The 25,461-nt window shown below is 40.2% G+C and overlaps 1 protein-coding gene across 1 annotated transcript in view; it reads left to right on the top strand.

The window, feature by feature from the left end:
- TMEM131 (transmembrane protein 131) overlaps positions 1 to 25,461 on the top strand; it is a 61,632-nt gene that overhangs the window by 20,508 nt on the left and 15,663 nt on the right. Inside the window, exons 4-18 of the mRNA XM_053455168.1 lie at positions 6,648 to 6,716; positions 12,651 to 12,774; positions 14,899 to 15,015; positions 15,131 to 15,253; positions 17,553 to 17,633; positions 17,755 to 17,905; positions 18,425 to 18,481; positions 19,004 to 19,065; positions 22,534 to 22,642; positions 22,745 to 22,853; positions 23,129 to 23,282; positions 23,460 to 23,630; positions 24,008 to 24,118; positions 24,588 to 24,722; positions 25,306 to 25,410. Of these exons, the coding sequence (XP_053311143.1) occupies positions 6,648 to 6,716; positions 12,651 to 12,774; positions 14,899 to 15,015; positions 15,131 to 15,253; positions 17,553 to 17,633; positions 17,755 to 17,905; positions 18,425 to 18,481; positions 19,004 to 19,065; positions 22,534 to 22,642; positions 22,745 to 22,853; positions 23,129 to 23,282; positions 23,460 to 23,630; positions 24,008 to 24,118; positions 24,588 to 24,722; positions 25,306 to 25,410 (1,678 nt within the window). The remainder of the gene's footprint in view (positions 1 to 6,647; positions 6,717 to 12,650; positions 12,775 to 14,898; positions 15,016 to 15,130; positions 15,254 to 17,552; positions 17,634 to 17,754; positions 17,906 to 18,424; positions 18,482 to 19,003; positions 19,066 to 22,533; positions 22,643 to 22,744; positions 22,854 to 23,128; positions 23,283 to 23,459; positions 23,631 to 24,007; positions 24,119 to 24,587; positions 24,723 to 25,305; positions 25,411 to 25,461) is intronic.

The following is a 25,461-nucleotide window of genomic DNA, read 5'->3' as shown; positions in this document are numbered from 1 at the left end:
TCAATAGACATGAGTTGGCTAATGCTACATGTCAGGTCACCGTGATGATGGACTTTGCACTGGCCCAAAAAGGCAGTTTTCTGACATCATCCTTTTTGTATCAATGCTGTGGTGATATTACTTGTGTCGAAATCTATCAAGTTTAGCCAACTGGCGCTCTTGTCTCTTATCTGCTAACTGTTTCTGATTTTTTTTATAGCGGGTCACGAGTGGAAATTTCTGCCCTTTGCTGGTGTGTCTCTGAGGTATCACACTTGAGGATCTTTTTCTTGAAAGTTCCATAAAAAGTCTTACTCAAACTCTAAAACAAGAGCTGTACATCTGTAAAAATGCTGAATTTGCAGGATAAATGCTGGTTTAACCCTTCTATGGATGTGTTTTATTATGCTCGTTTTGTTGATTTTGAAGGAGATTTGCAGGTTGTTTGGCATTCGTATTTTATTAAAATATTTCCACACTGACGTTATGGAGAAGTCATCTGGTTTATCAGAGATTTCTTTTGTTTTCTTTAGGATAAGAAAACCTATTTATAGCCTGGTTTATACATTATTTGTGTTGCTTTACTACTGTGTTATGACAGAAAACGGCGTGTAAGAAGGATTTTATTTAGGATCTAGCAAATGTTTTCCTGAATAGATTTTTATCCTGTAGTCATTGTGATGCATCAAACATTTCCTGTAGCCGGGTCATTTTGGACTACTCTCTTTGGGATCTGTGCCTGTCTCAGCTTGCCAAGCAACTGGTCTGCTCTTTGACCTCTGATATTTTAGAAATGGAACTTGAAATACACTGTGATGCTTTAAGTGCAACATAAATCAATGATCACATTTACAGAAGTGTGTATGGTGTCATAGAAGACATAGTATTTTGATTACCCCCCCCAAACAAATCTAGCAAGTAGCAAGAAAAAGTAAGTGAACCTTGAGTTTGCTATTCTCAAGCAGGATCTGCTGATGTGAACCATGCCTGACACAAAAGAAATCTCAAAAGGCCTACAATCAATAATTATTTTTTTAACATAAAGCTGGAAAGGATTCCAAAGTAATCTTAAAGAGTTTGCAAACTGCTGGACAAACTGTTCAGTGTTGTGGCTCCGCTCCCTAGAAATGGGCGCCAGCTAAAGGCTTGAGGAAATCATTGGAACTGGTTAACCTTTCTGTTTGAGTCTGCCACCTGCAAAACATTGAACATGGAGTCCATTGCAGGGACACTGACCCTAAACATTACACTACATCTACTACAGAATGGTTTCAAAAGAATAAAATCTGCCTTTTGTAGTGGCCCAGAGAGCAGTTCACGCCAGACCTCATAGGAATATGCCTCCTGAACGTTGTGCAGATCTGATCTGCAGCTACCAGAAGCACTTGTTTGACGTTATTGCTGGCAGAGGATCTTGAACCAGTTATTAAATCCAAGGGTTCATTTACTTTTTCCACCAGCGCTGTGAATGTTTAATGGGTGTGTTCAATAAAGACATTAAAGATTATCATTGTTTCTGTGTCATTAGCATAAGTGCATTATGTTTGTCAATACTTGGGACTAATAGATGTAGGTCAGATCACATGTTATGAACAATAAAGAGTTCACTTACTTTTCTTTCCACAGCATATAGAAATATTGCCAAGAGATGAGAACGGCTCTCATTTACAGAATGCAAGAGCAGCAACAAGAAGCACATACTCATGTGCGACATAGAACATTGTTTACAGTTACAGTTCTGGAACTCTTGAGTTATTAAATATCAGAGTTATCTGGAGCATATAGGATGCAGAATAGTAGGGATAAATGGGTTACTGGCTTTCTGTGTATATTTTGGTCTGACGATTGCTTGGTAGAGATGACCGTGTGGACAAGGGAGCTGAGAACTTGTAGGATTTTTCTAGCTGCCACGTGCATGAGTTACAGGTAAACAATTTTGGCGTTCTACCAGCTGCTACAGTGGTTTATAGACGTTACACTCTGTGACGCATTATTTTAACGTAAACAACATTAACACCTTTTCTAACTTAATCCACTGTTTGTCTTTAGGCTATCGTTGAGCAAGGCACTGTGTCCGTACTTAATTATTTTGGCATTCCTTATTGACGACAAATCTTTCATTAATAAATTGGTTATGGTACACTAACCTCAGTATCACACTAAACTAATTCCACTAGCACTGACCTCCCTGAATACGTGCAGATACAGATATTCACCCAGGCATTTGAATATATATATTCAAAGTGTGTGTGTGTGTGTGTGTGTGTGTATATATATATATATATATATATATATATATATATATATATATATATATATATATATATATAATGAGCAAGCGGACATGGAGGCATGCTCGTATACATAGTTGTGCTAGCGACTAGCTCTTCTGACAGTAGCTGCTCTCCGTCATTGTGTCCTAGGCCCCCTGTTACCTACTTGATCCTGCTATTAGTCCTTCAGATATCTACTCTGGTCTCTACTGTTGCCCTTTTAACCGCCTGTAAATACATGTATGATATCGCTGGTCAGAAGTCACACAGTGTCCTCCAGTGTGGCTTTGACTGAATGTCCGGACCATGTTTTGGACAAGAACCCGTGCAGGCGGTGGGTGACTCTGCCTGCATCCTACATTGGCTGGCCTACAGGCTGCTCATTATAATGTTGGCAGCCGCAATGGTCACTATGATGTATGCTGGGATACACAAGTGCTCTTTTAATTGTCCAAGTGAAGCTTAGATTCACAGTATTAATGGAGTGTGTTTTGGAGTTTCCACTCTTTGAACCCTGTTAATTGTGCCATGGCCCATGTTTTAAACCTAGGATAGGAGAGAAGGCCTTTTACCTAGTGACTGTCCCAGCGTCATGATATGATAGTCACTTAAAGGCATTTGGAAATATAATCCTTTTATTTTCCTGTTATGGTGCATTTCACAAGCTTACCGGTTAGTCAGCTTTAAGCACAGAGATGGAATGTTGACTCTTGAACTATATTTAACAGCATAAGGATTTTTTTTTTTTTTAAACCCCAAAAATATTAATGTGACATCACCTCTTGTACTCCCCATGAGAAATGATGTGGGCATTTATACACTCATGCAACTGCCCCTCGGTATAATAAATTATCACCATAAAGTGCTTGTGCTGACCTTGGTCAGTTATATGCATAGTAAACTAATCCTCAGCAACTCAAGTTTATGGAAGTGTCCGATTTATCTAGTTTTGGTTCTCTGAGTATTAGGACATATCTGTAGAATGAAAGAAGAGTCCAGAGTCTATGTAGAAGCTGGCATGTTCCCCAGATTTATTGTCCTGCCAAAACAATACATTACTGAAACTGCTTAAAGGGGCACTTCAGCCATCGTGGATGCTAGACTGTCCTTTTAAAAATGCTCAGTGTCCACGGGCTTCATTTACACTGATCTGCCATGTTGTAGAAAGTCCAGTTCTAATTACATAATGGGGAGGAAAATGACACATTTCTACCGTTTTTAAACCAAATTTCTCCTAAAACCATTACTTCAATCAGCAGGCTGTAGGTGGCTTCAATAGATGAAGTTGTGATGATACAACATGTGAAAGGGACAGTTTGCTTTAATGAAGCTGCCTAGTTAAATGATTTTCCGTATCAGAATATTCAGTGATTTTTAGAAGCCTTGTCCAATTTCTTGCATTTGGAAACAACCTGAAATTTCCAGTCTGCTGATTCCATTATATCGGCAGTCGGTGAACACATTCTAGCCTGAGCTTATCTTCGTTCCATTGTGAAATAGATTGTGTGGCTTTCAGGAGACCAGTCAAAAGATAATTTAGTGCTGAGGCCATCAAAGTGCTGAGTACAAGTCCTGTATATTGTGGTAGGAAGGGACACACAAACTACAGTCCCCCCTGACACGAGTCTGAACTAGATTAAATGTACATTAAAGTGCACTAAAAATAATGCAATCCCATTATGCAGACAACTCCAGCAATAATCCCTGCCCCTAATCGGACGCTAAATTTATGCAATCCAAGAAAGTAATGTAATACCTTATTTACTTCAGAGCAGAGGGTGCATGCATTCAAAGTTCTTTTTAGGTTGGAAATTATAATATATGTGTGTATATATGTCTGTATTTTAAATAAATCAGACTTCTCTTGCTTTGGCCGTTGGCTCCATTGATGTGATAATTAGATATCAATAAAATGTTTGATTACTGTATATTGTGAACTTGAAAAACCATTTTCATATTAAAGAGGCTTGCTTTAGGCAAGGCCAGATAAATAAATAAATAAATAAAATAAAAAAATTTAAACAAAATCTGCAATTCTAACACTGTTCCAGTCTGCCAAAGGGATATGGTCTTTGGTGCCTTTTTCGAATTGTTGCATGGTGACTGTAAAGGATAGAATGTATGATTTATAGATGTTAATTTTGACTTTTGAGCAGACCATCTCATACTTTTTAATGCATATCTAAGCCTGCAGACTGTATCCCACAACATAAACGTTCCTGCAGTATCCATAGAACATTTGGTTAGCATCTTTTCAGTTCTAAGATGGAAATAATTTATTTAGATTTCATTATGCAACCTTTTTGTGAAACTGCTAGTGAACACATTTGTACTGATGCATTCCTTGTTGCTAAAATCAGGTACGTTTTGTGTATCCCGTCCAGCAATTTAGGTAAATCGCAAAAGTTTAGGCTTAACCAGATCTCGTTTGTGACAGAATGTTTAATCTATAATGTAACTGGTGGGAAAATATGTAGCGCCCTCTAGGGGAGTCAGTAGAGATAGCAGGATGCGATAAGTCAAATAGATTTTTTCAGTCACTTTATTATGTGTGGTGTTTGTTTTTTTTGTTTTTTTTCTCCATATTTACTGTCTTTGCTCGATTACCAGGCAGCCTCTGAAACTTTGGATCTTAATGAAAGAAAAAACCCAATCTAAAGCGAGCCTTTATAAAACCAGTTTCTGCCACGCATTCATAAGCATATTTGCAGTCTGCCAGCTGATCGTACACATGTTTGTTAGTAAAGCCATGTGCAGAGTGGCTTTTAAAGGGCAGAGAGGGCTTTTTTTTTTATTTTTTTATAGACCATTTTTGAGACTTTGATTACTGTTTAAAATGCAATAAATGATGTCAAGATGAAAAAAACGATTTATTGTTTTTATTACTTTATTTTCTTATTACTTTAGTTCCAGGGACACAGTATCTGCCTCTCCTCTCCCTCTCTGACACAAGGTCAAAGTGTGTCTGTAAAAGAGAGGGAGGATTTACGATGGAGAGTTCACAGAGCACTGAATTGTCACTTATTGCCTTAGGTCACTGTAATCGCATGAATAAATTCAAAAAATAATGGTTGATCCTGGTATACCTAACTCTTAAGGCAGCCAGAATAAACCCACCCCATTCACCCCCACCAATTTGGGGGATGTATGGCTATGGATTGTGACAAGCCCCTACGCTTGTCAAATCCTCAATATACTTGCATCTGGCTTAGGGGGTGTTATTGACAGACCCATGGCTAGGACTGGCTGTCAAAGAGATTGATGATCCGGCGGCCATATTTTTCTTCTTTCCTGGGCAGGAAAGCCGCATTGCCACCGATCACCGCAAAAATGCTGCAATGATTTGGATGTGCAGCAGAGCCGCAGATCTGAGGTCTGAATGAAAATGTCCTCCATTATAAGACAAGGTCTTTTATTTTCATAATCTAGAAAATGCTGTATTTATTTGAACCTCCATTGTAATTTAGGCATCTTGCTGTATTCTTTGTGGGGGGGGGGTCTGTGGCAGCGTTTCATACTATATAAACACTATATAAAATTATATATGTAATTCATTATCAAAGTGTGTTGCATGCGTGTAAGATGGTCTTGTGTAGTACAATAGCATGCAGGGCCCATTGCCTGTCGGTAAGCTCTTTGACCAACGAAAGTGGAACTGTTTACTGAGCTCAGTGACGTTTATGAGCAGGATAATATCGCATAAGGACCAACAATGGGGAGAGCTGTAGGTCTAGTGACAATGTGAAACAATGGTACTCAATTCAACTGCATATGGCACTGTTTAGTGCTGGGTGGGCAATGTTTGCTTTTCAAGAGTTTTCCACTTAAACACAACCATTGCATTCATTCCCATATGCTTATTCCCAGTATCTAATTTGGGGCAAATGTATAAAAGGAGAAGAGGACCCCGCTTTTGCAAACTTATAGTTACTAACTCCAGTAACAAAAGGTGTACAGATTACATGTTTTTACAAAATTAGCGTTATTAAATGTCTGTGTGTGTGTGATATATAATGTGTATGGGAGGGTGTCGATTGTCACTTTAAAGTGACGTTATTGTATACTTGAATGTGTGTATGCACACTCCTGTTTGCTTAAAATATAGTTTTGTGTTTTGATTGATGTAAGCCATACACAGTGTGATTTGAAACAATGGCCGAGTGGTTTCTATAAACAGTGTTACTAAGTGGTTAGGTTTGGTAGCTGCCGCGTTTCAGTGTTCTGCACCAACTGAACAAGTTTGTCGACTTCCCCCTTTCTTACGCACAAACCACTGCAGTCTTGTGGACCTTTATTTCTAAGGCAGACATGCGCTCACACCGTGGCTGAATGCGCTGCGCCCAGGATGGGTGTTTTGTCACTCGTGGTGTTACAGATGTGTCTTCTTTTCCACAGTGTGTCCTTACACAGAGGGAACTGCAGACCTATACGGTTTGAGCCACCAATGCTGGATTTCCATGAACAGTAAGTTCTTCTCTGTTTTATATTTGTGTGATTGCAACAAGCGTACATTTTGCTTTACTGTTGTATATATGTAGGTGTAAAAATACAGAGTTATCAAATATGGCTTATATCTAAAAGCAAGTTTTGTTTTTATTATTTTTTTTCAACAAACATACTTATATACTCACACGTACTAGCACACACACACACAGTAACATACTTACACACACTAACACAGTAACGGCATCATCTCGCTGTACTCTGCGTACTGGGACCAGGGGAGCTCGGATCCGCGATATGCCCGAGGCTATTGTCGGTGCTGGGCAGGTGGCCTCTCTTATGGAAAGTACATTGATTCCCCCCCCCTTGCAAAACCAGGCGCCCTGACGCATGAGTTACTTAATGGAACTATTACCCATTTTAGCAGGGGAATAAACCTGCCATGTCAACATAACATCGTATAACATCAATAGATGGGTACACAACAAATGCAATACAATACTGTACAATTTGCCGTGATCTTTGTCCATTCACCATTGCGTTTTGTTTTAGCTTCAAGCTATTAAAAGTAAATGGTGAGTCAGCAGCACACAGAGATGTCCAATCCAACAACATGGAAACTTTTGCACATGTATAATTCAGAACAGGAGGGTTTTTAGACATTGCATTTAATTTTTCTACCTGTACAGAGAACGCCTTTTGTCATCTATAGAAATACATCCATACACGGCTCATATTAGTATGTATCCACACATGTTGCTGATAACGTGAGAAAACACAACTGGTTTTATTGACTGTAACATTTTTACATGTGCAAATTGATTTACATACTTTGGTTGCTCTGTGTCTGTGTGTGTGCGAGCGACGCCAGGCTAGAACTCCGGTTACTCGTACTATTATTACCGTGTGCAGACTCGCATGAGTACAGGTATATGCTTTTGTCGTTACACCGGAGGCTACAGTGTTTGTATCTGAGTTGTTTGTCTTCAGGCTACAGATGAACATGGCGCAAAGTATAAGTAAGCATACAGTGCCTGTCGGGATGTTGTAAATCAGAATGTTTTGTAAATATTTTTACAAAATTTGCAAGTCATGGAAAGGATTTTCAAGTGATAGGTATATTTAGCAAAAGCCCATTGTTAATCCCCATGGACAAAAAGCTTGGTTGTTAAATGATGTCCTTAAGTACTAGCAAACTGATCAATACATCCAAACATGTATCTACAGGTGTTTCTTAATAATAATAATAACAACCCTTCAGTCACAGCTTAATACTTCTCTCCCAAGCATTCCTATTTTGCATTAGCTGGATGATGGCTGTGTATTAATGTATCATAGGGTTCTACGGCTGTAAGTGATATAGCAGAACATCATCCACGCTGCTTTAAAGGTCCATTACAACCCAATGTCCACTACAACCCTACTATAGAAGAATACCTATTAAGGTACAAAAAAAAATGATCTGACATTTCTTGCCACTGATTGCCTGCTTTAAGTTGTCGATTGGTGGCAGGAAAGTGCTCCTATAGAAATCTATACAGACAATATATATTCTAGATTCGCCAAATGCATCTCCTGCAGGGTGTTTAGCAAAGGGACAAATGTATCTCATGAGAATTTGCAGAATGAACTGCACAAAGGAACCACATCATAACATTGCATATGGTGGCTGGTGTGTCCCTTTAACTTTATCTCCCCATCCCGAGCATATAGACTGTCAGAATTACGTGCAGAACGAGCAGATGGGAAAACCGATGCCGGTCCTGCATGCTGCAATCGGGCAAACAACCTAACATTACTAAATGAAGAAGTAACTGTCATCTTACAACGAATGAAGCTTCTCTGTACATCTGATAATCACCAGGGGAGAAATGTGGGCGAATACCGTTATTATTTTTACATAAACAAATGTGTTTTCTGCTCGTACAAGCGTAACGCACAGTGGCGTGCAATAGCCTTTGCTCCTGGCTCACATCCTATCCCTAGGGTGTTTTACACTATGTCAAGGTGTGTGTGTGTACTTGTGTACTTGTATGTCACTTACCGATTATCAAGTCTGAATTTCTGTTTGACCGCATATCCTGTAAGAGTTTTTTGCATTTGATGTACCGAAATAGTCTATTTTGCATCCAAATACTACACTTTGACTTTGTGTTATGCTTTAAAGTATAGTCACCGGGGCCAGTGATTGAAGGAGAGATGGAGTTTCACCGACTTCACTATACACCTGCTAGCAGAGATGAACCCTTACCCCACGTGCTGTGTAATACGGTCGGTTAGCTGACGTTCAACATTTGTGTGTTTATATAGGGCCAGCCAAGCTATTATTTTAGCCCCTTCAATCCCAGGGGTTTTTGGTACCTCAAAGCCCAGAGCAATTCTGCCATTTTTGGGGTATGTCGGTTTAGCGATGATTCTCTTTTCCTGTGAATAGTGTAACCATGTAAACTATATATTGTTTTTTCAAGGTGAGATAGAGCTTTCGTTTGATACCATAGTTGGATGATTAGCTGAAAATTTAGAATGAGAAATTTAGTAAAAACTAGCAAAGATTAGAAAAATAAACTAATTTTTTTTTTACATTTTCCCTCTGAATCCTCACAAAATTAGGTAAAGTGCCAAGTTTATCAATTCAGGTGTCCTGATTTCAGAAATACCTAATTTATATAGATTTTCCAGACTTTCCCAGCACCAGGGAGCATACTATTAGGTGTACAATTTTGTATAATTTTTATGCCTATGGCTTAACGGGTTTGGGGGTTGTGAACGTAATGCTGTGCTTACAAAAGTTCCTTAGACGTCTCTCTCGCACCTCTCAACCGTCTACAATGGTTTATCATAAATCTTGTGGTGGTCTAGTCTCCATCCCTAGCGATGCAAGGCTATCCCTAAAGGGCAACACCTTCGGCCACACAGAATTTGCTCTGACCAAGTGCAAAAAAATTGCTATAGAGCTTGCATGGCAGATTACAGGTGTGTGTGTATATGTATATGTAGATATAATAAATATTACCAAGCCATAGCTTTTGTAAAGTCTGGTTTAGCAGAGGCGGTTTCCGCTCCCATTAAGTTGCTTGTATTTTGGACCCTGCCAGTTAGTACACAGTTCACTGCACTTTGTCTGCAGGCTTTTTATTTTTATTATCGGTTTTGCATACCCAGCTTCCGAAAAGCTAATTTGCATTTTCTCTCTTCTGGTTACATGAACGCATGGAAATCTCACCATACAAACAAATGAAAGTCTGTGCTTTGGGACGTCCTATTAATATCCTGCTTACTATTGCTTTTGCAGTGAGCAGAGAGGCACATCGGCCCCAGAAGATCTCGATCATTGAAGTTTTTCCTGAGTTGTCTTATTCTACACCTATTTGCCAAAACATGCGTCATTTAGGATCAGACCTTAACGATTATTACAAAGCAGATAAGAGCAGTTTATGCCACTCTGCACCTTGAACACCTTGTATTATCATTTCATGATGACATGGTAGCTTAGTGTGCGTGTGTGTGTGTGTATATGTGTATATATATGTATATATATATATGTATATATACTTTAAACGTCAGCAGTTTCTGCTACAATAGTCATTTATAACTTTAACAACTATGCTGTATTTCTGATCTATTTGATGTTATTTTAATGGACAAAACTTGCTTTTCTTTCAAAAACAAATATTTCTGAGTGAGGCCACACGTTTCAGCGGTAGTGTATATAATTTACTTTGCAGTGGTTTAGGTGCAGGTGTCGGACTACAAAGTGGAAGACTCCCAGTGCAATAGAAAATTGACTCTTTTGCTTAAGCGTTCAAATTCTTTTAAACATATGAGGTAAAACGAAACGTTAAAATGCTTCATTTTTTGAGCTTCTGTTGCAGAGCTGTGTTTATTTTTCTTATAGACAAATATTTTTTTGTTTTTTTAATATATTTTCTAGATTTTTGGATTTGTCATGTACAAAATTATTGTATTCAATTCTAGGCTTTAATACATTTGGAATTAAAGTAACTGAGTGATTATAGATCAAAGCCCCAGAGCGGAGTATTTTTTGTTAAAACCAAGGTAGAAAATGTGTGTGTGTGTGTGTGTGTGTGTGTATATATATATATGTGTGTGTGTGTATATATATATGTGTGTATATATATATATGTGTGTGTATATATATATATATATATATATATATACATACATACATTTATACACACACATATATATATTATAATATAATATAATATGGCTAGTAGAAGCATTATTAAACACTCATCTACAGACACCGGACAAGCCAGAAGGCTTGTTTGTTCCCTCAGAAATCTCATGGTGCTGCCACCACCGCATGGGATTCTGGGTAGGCGCATTCAAATAAGGTCAACAATTATCACCTTTTGCCTCTATATCCACTTTATACGTGGATCCCTTTAAAGTAATTGCCCGCTGTACAGGACAGCCTTTATTCAGAACTCGGGTAAGAGGTGCAATAGCCAGATCACCACTCATGGACAGCTGTTTCGTCTTTAATGGGACTCATCAGCATGAGGTTGTGATACTGGCTGAATACTTGAGGCTTGGGGTAGCACGAGAAATACCAATAACAACAGTTATGGTGGGTAAAGGCGATGGGAAACCCTTCCACTAAAATTAAGGGGTAGTAGAAGTATTATTAAACACTCATCTACAGACACCAGACAAGCCAGAAGGCTTGTTTTTCCCTCAGAAATATCATGGTGCTGCCACCACAATATGTATTTTAGTAAAGGTCAAGATATTTTTGTTAATCTAAATAGGTATTTTCTGTGCTTTTAAAATGGTCCTATGATGTCAGAGGGTGGGGAAGAATGACGTCAATAAGGTGTGACACAGTCAATGTTCTCCGTGTATTCACGCATGTCTGTCCCCTCCTATATGAGTGAACCCTTACATAGTTTAACCCCATATTTTCACAGAGCTGTTCGAACCCGCAAGTGCTTTCCCTTTTTGCTGTATTTTGCTAATGTATGCAGTGAAGCATGAAGCTAATGTCTGTTGTTATCCCCTTTTCTTATGTCTTGGCCCTGTTAGAATTGTTGGGCTATCGTTATCGTTTCTGTTGCTCTGCTGTGTATGTGTTTGGACCAAACAGCAAACCACTTAATTTTCCTTAGATCCGTACCAGTTAGATATTGCTTTTTTGTGTTTTGGCATTGCTGACTTTGTGCGTTTTGTTAAAACAACAACAAAAGTATCGAGCTGTGTAACATTATTGCCAAAAGGGTTTTCTAACGATCAATTAGGCTTTTTGACTTAAACTTGGATTAGCCAACACAATGTGCCATTGGAACACAGGAGTGATGAGTGATAAAGGGCCTCTGTATGCCTATGAAAATATTCCATTAAACTCAGCTACAATAGTCATTTACAACATTAACAACATCAGCACTGTATTTCTGATCCATTTGATATTTAATGGACTAAACTTTTGAACAGTAGTGTGGGTGTTTCTCTCAATAGTATATGTTCTTGTTGACAACCTGCTGTGCCGTAAGAAGTGCTGTGCAAGCGGATAATATATTATTTAAAGGATGCTATATCATTGAATATATCTTCTCAATAGGGCTCATATCTGAGAAGAAACAAACATTTATGGGGCAATGTAACCTTGACGCCAACACAGGGAACAAAAAGGGGGAATGGAATGAATCCTGAATCGGTTACTGAAGAAACCCCCCCCTATTCTCACCATCCACACATACATTATGTATAAAAATGAAAACCAAAACCACACACGCAATCAATCTCACTTGCTAAATATCCTTAGGTTCCAAAAGTATCTATTTAAGCAAATGTATAGGATAAAATCTATAATCTAAGCAGTGTTCTGTGTTCTCTGTGTCTTTACATTCCTTGTATTTGCTTTCAGGCAGTAGAGTTCCAACAGTATCATTGTTCGTTCTTTCTTTCTTTCTTTCTTCCCCCTTTTTCTTCCAGGCCGGTGGGAATGCCAAAAATGGAAAAAGTTTACTTGCACAATCCTAGTTCAGAAGAAACTATTACTTTAATATCAATATCAGCAACAACATCACACTTTCATGCATCATTTTTTCAAAACAGAGTAAGTACTTTTCCTTTCTTACTATATTCACAATTCATATTGATTAACCGTGCCTGTAAAGATGGTCGGCATATTGTTCCAACGATTAAGACATCATTACAAAAATTGTTCGGTAGCAGGCTTGCAATTAGCTGCTCCGGTTTAAGACATTGACCGGAATTGGAGTAGGGAGAGTAGTTAAATGAGACAGAAGAAAGCCAATAACTAAAGAATACTTGCATTGATTAGCAAAATGGACAAAAAAGATTGAAATAGAAAAACTTTTGGCCATCTTATAATGTGATATTCTGTCCCAATATATTTTGCATCGAGCAGTATGATTTGTATCTTTGAATGTGTTCATTGCCAAATATTTGTTAAGTAGTTTGGGATTTTCATTGCAAAGTCTCATTAGTAACATATATACGGCAAACTTCTAAATCGTGAAGAGATAGAGAAGCATTTTGAAGGTCAGCAGCACCTGAAGCAAAGTCACATACGGAAGAATGGAGAAGAGAAGTTCCTTCTGGCAACTCTGTGGTCGCCCAAGACATGGCATGTTTATATGGATGGCACCTGTTACTGCTTTCCCTGAGCTGCATTGTACTGTCAGCTTTGGCCCGTGCTAGACTGACATGGTGTAAATCGAATTCATTCATTCGTTCTTGCACAGCTCAATCATGAGTGAATAAACTCTTTGTACAGTTTGTCTTCAATGTACGGCACATATTCATACTTCTAATCTTAGTGGATAGCATTGGTGCATTGTGAACTTTCAGATTATTTTAAGGTGTTAGGAGATAAAGAAAACTCTGGGAAGTAGTTAAATCACATTTGTTTATTCTTCGGTGCAGTAAATGTCTTTCCCATGCATTGAGAGACTTTAATAGTAGTAGTGTGTGTGTGTGTGCGCGCGTGCTTTGTTTTATTACAAAATTATTTTTGGAATAGCAGTAAAAGGCAGCTGTCAAAATGAAATAGTGCAGTAAATACTTCAGATAAAGGAGAAGTACGAAGGATGACACTTGCAAATGACTTCAAAAGTCAGCTCGTTTTGAACGACAAGAGGGGATTGAAATTAGAATGGTATGCTGGGAAACTACATTATGCTTCTCGGTTCTCATTGGAGGGACCAAGACATTCCTGAAATTGTATAAATTTATGTGAGTGAATTTGTACAAATGATGTCTTTTTTGATGAAAAAGCAGTCTAATTTGTGAACGTAATAGTTTCTATAAGTATGTTAAGTGTGTGTATATAGGAATATGTGTGTGTATATATGTATATTGCAAACTGTTTTTATATAAATACCGTATTTGCTCGAAAAGGTCTGACTGAGACTAAGATTCAGTTCCCCGCAGCGCTGCAGGGGACCCGGATCCTCCTGTCTGGTAACCTCCGCTGCTGGTGCTTCTGACTCCCTGGTGTGTAGTCGGGGCAGCGGGTAGACGTCTACGCGATTCATGTAGGCAACTTCTGCTGCAGCCGGGGGGGGGGTGGTTTAAATGGGGGCATAAGGCATTTCTGTAGGCAGAGTGCTCTATGATATGCCTTTTAACCCCCTTAATGCCACTCTGCCTCCACAAATGCCTTTTAACCCTCTATACACCACTGTGCCTCCTGAAATGCCTTATACCTCCCTATATGCCACTCTGCCCCATAATATGCCTTTTAACCCCTAAATGCCAGAGTGGCATATAGGGGTATAAGGCATTTCTGGAGGCAGACTGGCACATAGGGGGTCAAAAGGCATATCATGGGGCACAGTGGCATATAGAGGGTTAAAAGGCGTATCATGGGGCACAGTGGCATATAGGAGGTATAAGGCATGCCTGGGGGCAGATGTGCATAACTGGGGGGCAGGTTGGAAAATAAAAGGAAATGAAAACAAAAAATATTTTGTCTATTATAGCTTTTATGAAAAAAAAAAAAAAAAGTTTACATGAATTAATATTTACTAGTAAAACTTTTTTCCTATAGGGTTGTCTTATATTCAGGACTTTTCTTTTTTCCTAAATATTCAGATTTTGGGTGGTCGTCTTATAATCAGGGTCATCTTATAATTGAGCAAATACGGTACTATTAACCCCCAAATATTCCTTGTGAATATTGATCTGAGTTTTTTTGTTTGGTTTTTTTCTGCAGAAAATTCTCCCAGGAGGGAATACGTCATTTGACGTGGTGTTTCTCGCAAGAGTAGTGGGAAACGTAGAAAATACTTTATTTATTAACACCTCTAATCATGGGGTATTTACCTATCAGGTAAGAAAGGACCCATTCATATTATTTAATACCTCTCAACATGAGCCTGCTTTGATTGGATTGCTATTCTGTTCAAATTTTACCTATTTTGTGTTAAAATATATATTTCTTGCAGGTTTTTGGAGTTGGGATCCCCAACCCGTATCGTCTGCGCCCTTTCATTGGTGCAAGAGTTCCTGTAAATAGCAGTTTTTCACCTTTAATTAATATTCACAATCCCCACAGTGAGCCTTTACAGGTATGTTCTGTACACAAAAGGGCTGTTAATGGTTGTGAACTCTCTCTGTATGTTACAGCTGGCCATTAAATGGACGGGCCAGCACATTGAATGTATGCAATAGCGAGAGTCCCTTTACATTTTCATGGGGGCTTCCTTCTTAATGTCACTAAGTACGTCTATATTTATTCTGCTTTCATACTCGTTTGTTCAGGTTTCATTTTTACCATATGTATGTTAAACTGTAATTCCCCTTTCACTTTCATGGAAAGTAGGGCCTTGTGTTTCAGTATATAGTTTTTATATTGTGTATATGATAGTTTATTTATTTTTACTCTATAAACTGCAGGGGGCTGCAAAAAAGGCTGGATGTACATACTTGTATATCCTAAGCATCACCTTGACCCTGATTTAGCGACGGGGGCATATATATGTATATCCATTGGGGTAGTTAGAGGTGATTTTTCACCTACTCTGCTAAACCTAATACTTTTGTAACAAAAATCACTAGAGCTGAAACAACGAATCGATAAAATCGATAATAATCGATAAACGAAATCATCGATAACGATTTCCGTTATCGATTAATCGAGTGATCAATTCGTTGTTGGAGCACTCGGCTCCTTTTACTTACCTCCGCGAGCGTTCCCCGCTTCTGCTACACGCTCTGCAGTCTCCGCCTTCTTCTAGCTACGTGACGGATGTGACGTGTTCCGGTTCGCTCTGTGCGAGTTGCTCCATTCGCACAGAGCGGTTCGCTCTGTGCGAGTGGCTCCATTCGCACAGAGCGGTTCGCTCTGTGCGAGTGGCTCCATTCGCACAGAGCGATTCGCGGGGGTGGGGGTCCACGGCGGGGTGGGAGTGGGGTTTCAGGGGATGCAGGGCAGGGTGTGAGTGTGGGTGCAGGGCAGAGTGGGGGTGGGGGTGCAGGGCAGAGTGGGGGTGGGGGGTGCAGGGCAGGAGACTGGGTGCAGGGCAGAGTGGGGGTGGGGATGCAGGGTGTGAGTGTGGGTGCAGAGCAGAGTGGGAGACTGGGTGCAGGGCAGAGTGGGGGTGGGGATGCAGGGCAGGGTGTGAGTGTGGGTGCAGGGCAGAGTGGGTGCAGGGCAGAGTGTGAGTGTGGGGGCAGGGCAGAATGTGGGGGCAGGGCTGGGTGCAGGGCAGAGTTGGAGACTGGGTGCAGGGGCACAGTGCAAAGTGCTGGGTGCAAAGTGCCAGTGCTGGGTGCAAAGTGCCAGGGCTGGGTGCAAAGTGCTGGGTGCAAAGTGCCAGGGCTGGGGCAAAGTGCTGGGCGCAAAGTGCTGAGTGCTGGGTACAAAGTGCTGGGTGCAAAGTGCTGGTGCAAAGTGCTGGGTGCAAAGTGCTGGATGCAAAGTGCCAGGGCTGGGGCAAAGTGCTGGGTGCTGAGTGCTGGGTACAAAGTGCTGGGTGCAAAGTGCCAGGGCTGGGTGCAAAGTGCTGAATGCTGGGTGCAAAGTGCTGGATGCAAAGTGCCAGGGCTGGGGCAAAGTGCTGGGGGCAAAGTGCCAGGGCTGGGTGCAAAGTGCTGGGTGCAAAGTGCTGGGTGCAAAGTGCTGGGGCAAAGTTTCTTGAACAGTAATAGTCCACCTCTTTTCAGAATGTTTGGGGTTATTTTGTTTCATAAATATTGTGTTTGGGTTCTTGTACTTTGAAAATATTGTTTTTTATTACATCATAACAAAATAAGAATGTTAATGTAAATTTTAAGTTGTTTTTTAACATCCAGTTCATTAAATTCTTTTAAATAAACGAAAAATTTGCATATTGTTTTTTTTATCCGATTAATCGATTAATCGAAAAAATAATCGGCCGATTAATCGATTATTAAAATAATCGTTAGTTGCAGCCCTAAAAATCACCATTAAAGCAGAATGCCTAGTGCTGTTGAATACCTAAACCCTTCCAAGAAATATATATTTTTTTTAACCATCTAAACTTTTGCTGGGGAATTTGTGTGTTAATATATAGCAGAAGCTGCACCTTCAGCGCTCCCAATCCACTGTGTGGTCGAATGTTTCACCCCGCGGACTGGCTTAGCCGGTCAGTGGCATGAAAGCAGTCCCATTAAAATCATTCAAGGTGCTTTCCACACATGCTTGTTTACAAGAGGGACGCCACAAAACTTTAAAGGGACCTTTTGTCATGTATTAAAATACACATTGTGGCTGGAGTGTCTTTAAATACTGGTACTTGTGTTTTATCCCTGTTTATAAAAAAACATTTATCATAATATACCATTTTGGTATTTCTTTCCTTCTGTGTTAGTAGTAATATGCACGTACTGTTATTTTGTATACAGGTGGTAGAAATGTACTCAAGTGGGGGAGATCTGCACTTAGAGCTTCCTACAGGCCAGCAAGGAGGCACCAGGAAGCTGTGGGTGAGCATGGCTCTAGACCTAAATAAGGAGAGATAAGTGGACATGATTTGTATGATGATAGATTGTTGTCATTATTGTTGTTTCTGTGCCTCGAAGTCATGGTTTGCCGTTTTATTTTCAGGAAATCCCACCCTATGAAACAAAAGGTGTCATGCGTGCAAGCTTCTCGTCGCGGGAAGCAGACAATCACACTGCCTTCATTAGGATTAAAACCAACGCTTCAGACAGTGCTGAATTTATTATATTGCCTGTGGAGGTAGAAGTCACCACAGGTTTGTTTTCACATTGTTTATACGGCGATATAGGAATAGCAAACGAGATATGTTTAGGGGATTGTTAAATCAAACAAGAGCTCCCGTGGCCCCATTAAGTGTTTGGCTATGAGCGGTCAAAGTTAGCCAACATTTGGCGCGAGGTGCACCTGCCTGAGAGAACTAGATGGTCCTAAATGAGTGCATGTTCTACCTTGTGCAAAGTTATGTGTGGAAAGTTTCTTAAATGGAGAGGGCTACTAAGACTATTATAATGACGAAAGACTAGTTTAAGGGTTGTGGAGCAATGTGTCCCCCTCCTTGCAAGCTCTTGAGTCTGTAGTTGAAGGTAATACCTTTTTATTTGGCCATCATAGTAAAACATGAAAAGGTCGAATAATCTTGTGAAGGTAGCCCACACCAGCCTGTAGGGCTATACAGTTGCCTTGGTTGCTTATATGGTGGGACAGAGTTTAAACTCTTGCCATTGGTCACCAATTTTCTTGAAGTGATTGTGTAAAATGTTGTTTCTGTTTTCAGCGCCAGGAATTTATTCGTCAGCAGAGATGCTAGATTTTGGCACATTAAGAACACAAGGTATGAGCAGCTGCTTGAGTGAAACGTAATACATGTAGTTGATCAGTTAGCAAGAAGCTTTACTGGCATCCCCAATGCCATTAAACCATTCTTGGGTAGTCTACTGAGAGCACATAAGCTTTTAAGTTACATCTGGCCCGTGCCTTTGCAGAATACGTTAAACCCTGACCTGTGCACACTGTACCAGAACTAGACAGCGGAGGAGTAAATATAAAATACCTGCGGTGCCTTTGTGCCGCAGCTTGTCCATGCACAATTGGCTCTGAAAGATAGCACGTGTAGTACGGGAATATATAGCACATATTGCCGGCAAGGTGACCTGATATACCGAACAACTGTCAAATATTTATGGAAGCAGCAGTCCTCTTCCTTTCTATAATGCATGCATGTGTCTGGTCCCAATCTGTGTTCCTGCATTTTGAAATAACATGACCTCCTAACCCACAAGTTTAGGGGAACAAAAATACACAATTGCGCAACAAGGCTCTGTATACTTTAACGTGTTTCTTTCAACCTTTACAGATCAACCCAAAGTTTTAAATCTCCATTTGTTAAATTCAGGAATGAAAGATGTACCAATTACAGTAAGTAGGATCAGCTTGTAACCATATTTTTCTTTTTCGATAAAGCAGCAATTACATAAACTAAAAGTACTCTGCCTGGTATTTGAGATCATTAGAAGCTTGAAGTAATTGGGGAAAAGGATGGGCACGTAGCAGCCATAGTCAGGGTTTATTCCTGCTGTCAGTTGTGATATTGCATTTTCTTTTGGGTACACATGTGTATTTAGTTTCTACCACTTATTTGCATGCGTTTTTCATTGGGGTGGCTAAGCTGTAAAGAAAAGCCCACGGTAGTTTCAGAAATAGTTTTTGCTGGCAAACTCTATTAATAAAGGTTTTTATTCCAACTAAACCTTTATCCACATTAGTTCCAACAACAATTTTAGAATACTGAAGAGAACTAAAGATTAAATATGTTTGTTCTGCACTATGCATTTTGATTTAAGACCACTGAAGATCCAAAGTGTGATTGGCTTATGTGGCCTCCTCAATAAAAAGCCATGGCTCGTTTTTAAATCATTCAGCAGGGCATGTGATATTACGAGTATCCTATACTGCTCAGCGGTTGCTGTTTGGGCTGGCACACAGCTCTTTACTCCCACTGTTCTATGGAGATGCATTTTCAGCTCTAGAAGTGAGCAGGCACTTGGGGTTCTCAGTAGTATAGGAAAGAGCAGCTATTGACAGTGACATTGTATGCTTTTCTGTAGACCCAGTAGCCTTGTGGGTAGAGCTAGCCATGGGTTTTGTAGTGTCCTAGGTGTCCTGATGGAAAAAACTTAATTGCAGCATCCCCAACCTGATCAGTAGGCACCTGCCTACTTTGCCTATGTGGTGGGGGGCAAGCCCTGCTTAACTCCGAAACGGACGCTCACACAACAGTACACAGGGCGTGAAACACCTTCGGGCACATGCATGCACACCACACTGGTTAGCTTGATGACACCTGGGTCTGAGATCCCATCCTCATAGTTTCACACAGTAGCCATCTCTATTATTGCACGGTCCCGTGACATCTCATCATTTTGGATCAGTCAGCAAGGTGATTTTTTTTGGCACTTTCTGCTACGTATTTTCTTAGCCAGCCGGTATTACCAAGGAAACTCATCGTTTGTATGAGCACAGAAAACCAAATTTTTATAGCAGTTTCCAAAATTCTAGATTCTTGCATTCTATTTAATTGTTTCAAAACTCTGATATTATAAAGGTATATAAAAACATGGCATGTTCGATATAGAAAGAATTGGGAAGAAATGCTTTACAGCCAGCTACAGTATTCAGAAACGGTGGAGATCTGCTCCGTACTATTCTGTTTGTTGTCTTTGTCTTAAGAGAGTCTTGTTTTGATGTTTTAATGATGAGTTGGATATAACCTTCAGCTATGGCCGTCCCAAGCGTTTCATAGCCCTAGGCTAATGAAGCTTTTCCATGGAGCAAAGCATTTAGAGCTTGTACGCATGTTGTGTTGCGTACCTTAGCTCTTTAGAAATGACATTCGATAAGTGTAGCTGGCTTGAAAATGAATATATTTCATGCTCTGACCAGTTTTTAAAATGCTTATGTTAAAGATTCCTCGCACCAACCGTTTGTATATTTTAATGCTGTATGTGTGTTACTTTTTGTAGTCTGAGTTGTTGTTGTTGTTGAGTTATATAGCATCATAGCATGCGATGACTTGAACCGAGAAAATGTTGTTCTCAGTAACACACCTTTTTTTTTTTCTTTCTAACTAGAATGTGTTTATAATTATTAAAATAAAATGTTTACAACATAGCGTTTTAGAATTGCCAGCCACCTGTAATAAATATTATACAAATATATTTAAGGAGGAAAAGTGCATGTAATCCTATTACTCAGTTATGGCTGCGAAAATATGGTTTCAGAATGCCTTCAGTGACCAGAAGTTGCGTAAAATCAAATTTATTGAAATGTATTAATTTTCTAAAATGATTTGTTTATCTTAAAATTTGAATATAAAAATGTTGTGTGTATTGTTTTGGTGTACTGTGTATGCCAGGGCTTGACAAATTTGTTGTGAATCTCGGCGCCAGGTAAAAAAAGTTAGGAGCCAGGATTTTTTTTAAACTAACAGTTGGTCAGGAGGGATCCGATCATCAGCCCACTTACTAAACTCACAGCGTTTGACCTGGAAGCACCCTGGACTTTCAGGTCAGTGCTGTTTGTTTTTTTTTTTTAAATACATTTTTTTCATTTTTTTAACTCTTTCGATGCTGATGTTCCATTGGAGCACAGCATTGACAGATATTTAGTCCCCAAAAGCTTGTGGGGACAAATGTTAACCCCTGCAATGCCACAAATGTGTCATACACAATTGTGGCATTGAAGGGGTTAACACTGCACTGTCGCTCTCATGGAGTGATCAGGCAGCAGGGGGGTGTTGGGGCTGGTCTCCACACTCATGGCGAGACCAAAGAACCCTCTCACCCTGTCCCTGAAGCTGCCTCTGGCAGCTGGGAAGCAATTGCTGGTCTATAGACCAGCCACTGCAGGGGGGAGTCTATGATGACTGCTGTAGGCTTCTATGCCTACAGGAATCATCAAAGGGCTTGTGGGGGCTCGTTTTTTTGCTGTTGCTGGTCTGCCTGGGCTTCCAGGCAGACCACCGGCAGCAGAGCCCCTTACAAAATGGGAGTTAACCCCTAAAACGCCGCGATCGCGGCATTGAACGGGTTAACGCTGCACTGTCGCTCTCAGGGAGTGATCAGGCAGCGGGGGGTGTTGGGGCTGGTCTCCACACTCATGTGGAGACCGAATAACCCTCTCCCCTGTCCCTGAAGCTGCCTCTGGCAGCTGGGACTCAATTGCTGGTCTATGGACCAGCCATTGCAGAGGGAGTCTCTTTGATGACTGCTGTAGGCTTCCATACCTACAGTTGTCATCAAAGGGCTTGTGGGGGCTCGTTTTTGCTGTTGCTGGTCTGTCTGAGCTTCCAGGCAGACCACCAGCAGCAAAGCCCCCAAAACGGGAATTAACCCCTAAATTCCGCGATCGCGGCATTGAAGGGGTTAACGCTGCGCTGTCGCTCCCATGGAGCGATCAGGCAGCTGGGGGGTGTTGGGTGAGGTCCCCAGACTTGTGTGGGGACCCAATCAACACACAAACCCCTTCCCTGAGGCTGCCTGTGGCAGCTGAAAACACGATTGCTGCTTTTCCAGCAACCGCGTTTTCAGCCTACAGTGATCTCAGACTCGGGGGCGGGCTCTGAGTGGCTGTGCTGTCTGCCCAGACTTCTGGGCAGACAGTAGCAGCAGCGCCCCCGTGTGGTGACTCAGCCTCTTACATCCACAATTTTTTCTGGATGTAAGAGGCTGACAAAACCTAGGCGCCAGGACAAAATTCTGTCGCCATGGCGACCTGGCGCCTGGGATTTGTCGAGCCCTGGTGTATGCAATAAGCTTTCTGTATGTATCCTAATGCCAGGTCCATTAACTTTTGTTAATACCTGTTTGTTTTCTTTTGTTTGTTTAGAGTGTTCGATCGACACCACAGAATGATGCAATAACGGTGCACTTTAAGCCTATAACGTTGAAGGCGTCGGAGAGCAAATACACCAAAGTTGCGAGTATAAGTTTTGATGGTATGTTTACTTGGGGTGGCTTGACAGTACATTTGATTTTTTTTTATGTGGATTTGGTACAAATTGTGTTATTTATTAATTAGCTTTTGTTTAATATATCAGCATCAAAGGCAAAGAAACCATCACAGTTTTCTGGGAAAATCACCGTCAAAGCAAAAGAGAAAAGTTATTCGAAACTTGAAATTCCTTATCAAGCAGAAGTATTAGATGGGTAAGTGGGACAAGACCATCAGGTATAGATTATCTGTTGGCATTCTGCTCCTCAGTTATCGTCATTTTTTAGACTTTACATACAATATAGTATAACCGGGAGTATCATCACAACGCTGCTGATGCAAGTGTGCCTTGCAGCTTGTGGGTTACAATAAGTTTTCGTGTTTAGGTGCAGTGCTTATCTAACAAACGCAAACCAGCTCAATTAGTTAAATCCTAGGGCAGATGGTTGTGCGTTGCTATCTTGATGAATACATTTTCTCTTTGAAATAGGTATTTGGGATTTGATCATGCAGCAACACTGTTTCACATCAGAGATAGCCCACCCGACCCAGTAGAAAGATCCATCTACCTGACCAATACCTTCAACTTTGCTGTTCTCATGCATGATGTCTTGTTACCCGAGGACGCTAAGTCAATGTTTAAAGTAAGCCTGTTTTTTTATCTATACGAATAGCAGTTGTCTGGGTTCCATGGCGTCTCAGTCTAGCTCAGAGCAATAGGGTTTGCAACCCAATAATGATCAGATGCTTGATTGTATAAAGTTAACTAAATGTTGACTTCCCATTTCTAATTGTACATTCTGTTTTTGTTTTGAACACAGATTCAGAATTTCAGCTCGAATGTATTAATTCCACCTGGCGAATCAAGATATGTATTTTTGCTACTTTTCACACCATCCTCGTCGTCTGTTCATATAGACAGCAATATATTACTAATCACCAATGCCTCTAAATTCCATCTTCCTGTGCGGGCATACACAGGATTCTTAGATGTAAGTACTTTGTAAGCGTCAAGCACATTAATGTATTACCATGTCATGCCATGTGCAGTCTTGGCTACGGTCGATGCTGTTTTGAGCCTATTATGGCTTCTGATGCACAAGAGAATCTGTTGTTTAATGACAGCCTGGTCTCAACTGATATCACCCACTAAAAATATATCCAATAGGGACTACATGCATGTGTGTAATTACCGGTAATTTAAAACTTTGCAGTGCACAGAAATTTGAATATTTTTTGCCTCCATCTATTTGGCTTAGTGCCTTTTTATGAGTTTAAATTCTGCCTCCAAAACGCTTAATGTTTCCTGAAATGCACTTTTCCAATACTAACCATATATATTTATTTTTTTTTCCCCCATGTATTTTAGTATTTTGTCTTACCTCCCAAAACTGATGAACGTTTTATAGATTTTGGAATCCTTAGTGCTACTGAATCAAGCAGTCTTCTTATTGCAGTCATAAATAGCAACCCCATAGAGGTAAGTGACAACAATTTGACATTCTAAAAAAAGAAAATCTATATTAGTTTAGTTATTGTATAAGTTACAATCTGCCATGCTGAGGAAGGCACATGAGAGGCTAAAAGTCCCATAGCTACAACGATTCCATGTTTCACAAGCCATTGTCCTGTATCCGGGACGGAACTTAATTTGTGTCGGTAAGAAGCCGGTACTGGTTAAATCCCCCTCTCTCCATCTATAAGCACGGCTGTTTGAGGAGCCTTCCTGGAAACGGATTCCTTAAAATTCCTAAAATCCTAGCAACAAATAAACGGTTTTGTTTATATGACGTGTTTAGCTGACATGCTTAGGTGGTCACGTTTTTCTCTCTTTTGGCTTATTTAGTCCCAAATAAGTATTTTATTTATAAATCCAAGTTGTACTCTGCAGTAATTTGTGTTCTCTGAAAATACATTGCATTTTACATACGTTTATTTTCTATTTTCAGCTGGCAATTAAAAGCTGGCACATTATTGGAGACAGCCTTTCCATAGATCTCCTTACTACAGAGAAGGGCAACAGAACTTCCATCATTGCAAGCCTTCCAGAGATCGAAAACTCCATGGCACTGGACCGCACCTCAGTACGTGCAAGCTTAGTACATCACAATCTTGGTACTCCAGCCGTCATATGCAATTTATTTAATTTGATAGCCGTCGCCTTATGTCCTCCTATATTTATTGCATGTAATTGGATAGATGGATTCATGGCAATCCTCTGTACATTTGCGCAGTTTCTCTGCACCCAGCTTCTTGGCTTGCAGAAGATGCATTCGGTCTTAATGGGAGTGATGGTCTGCTTCTAACAGCAAAGACAGGTGCAAATTTCACAGGGTGGGGGGTGGGTACGCAGCATCTTCAGTGGGTAAGTAAGATGTAGTGTTTGGTGGCAGGTAAATGATGTGTCTTAAAGTAGCTTGGGAGCAGGGCTCTCTCCTCCTAATGTATCGGGTTGTCTTTAGTCTGTCAATTCTTGTCTTGTCATATATGTATTGTATTAAGCGCTGCGTAAACTGTTGGCGCTATATATAAAATGAAGATAATTATAAAGTACTGAAATATACATTGATCAGGCCAAGGACATTAGACTGTCCCTTTAAACAGAAAATAATTGTTTTTAGTTTTTTGATTGCCGTTTTTGTTCACGGTCTTATTTCTTATGTACAGGTTATATTAACTTCAGGCTATTATGCAGTGTTCAGAGTTACAATAACCGCTAAAGATCTCGAAGGATCGTATGATGGGGGTATACAAATTACAACAGATTATGAGGTATGGACTTTCTTTTCTTAACACACATGCTAAACAGATCTTATGTCACAT

The sequence above is a fragment of the Spea bombifrons genome, chromosome 2 (assembly GCF_027358695.1).
Source record: "Spea bombifrons isolate aSpeBom1 chromosome 2, aSpeBom1.2.pri, whole genome shotgun sequence".
Classification (NCBI taxonomy): Eukaryota; Metazoa; Chordata; class Amphibia; order Anura; family Pelobatidae; genus Spea; species Spea bombifrons.
This window is presented reverse-complemented; position numbering and strand designations above follow the sequence as displayed.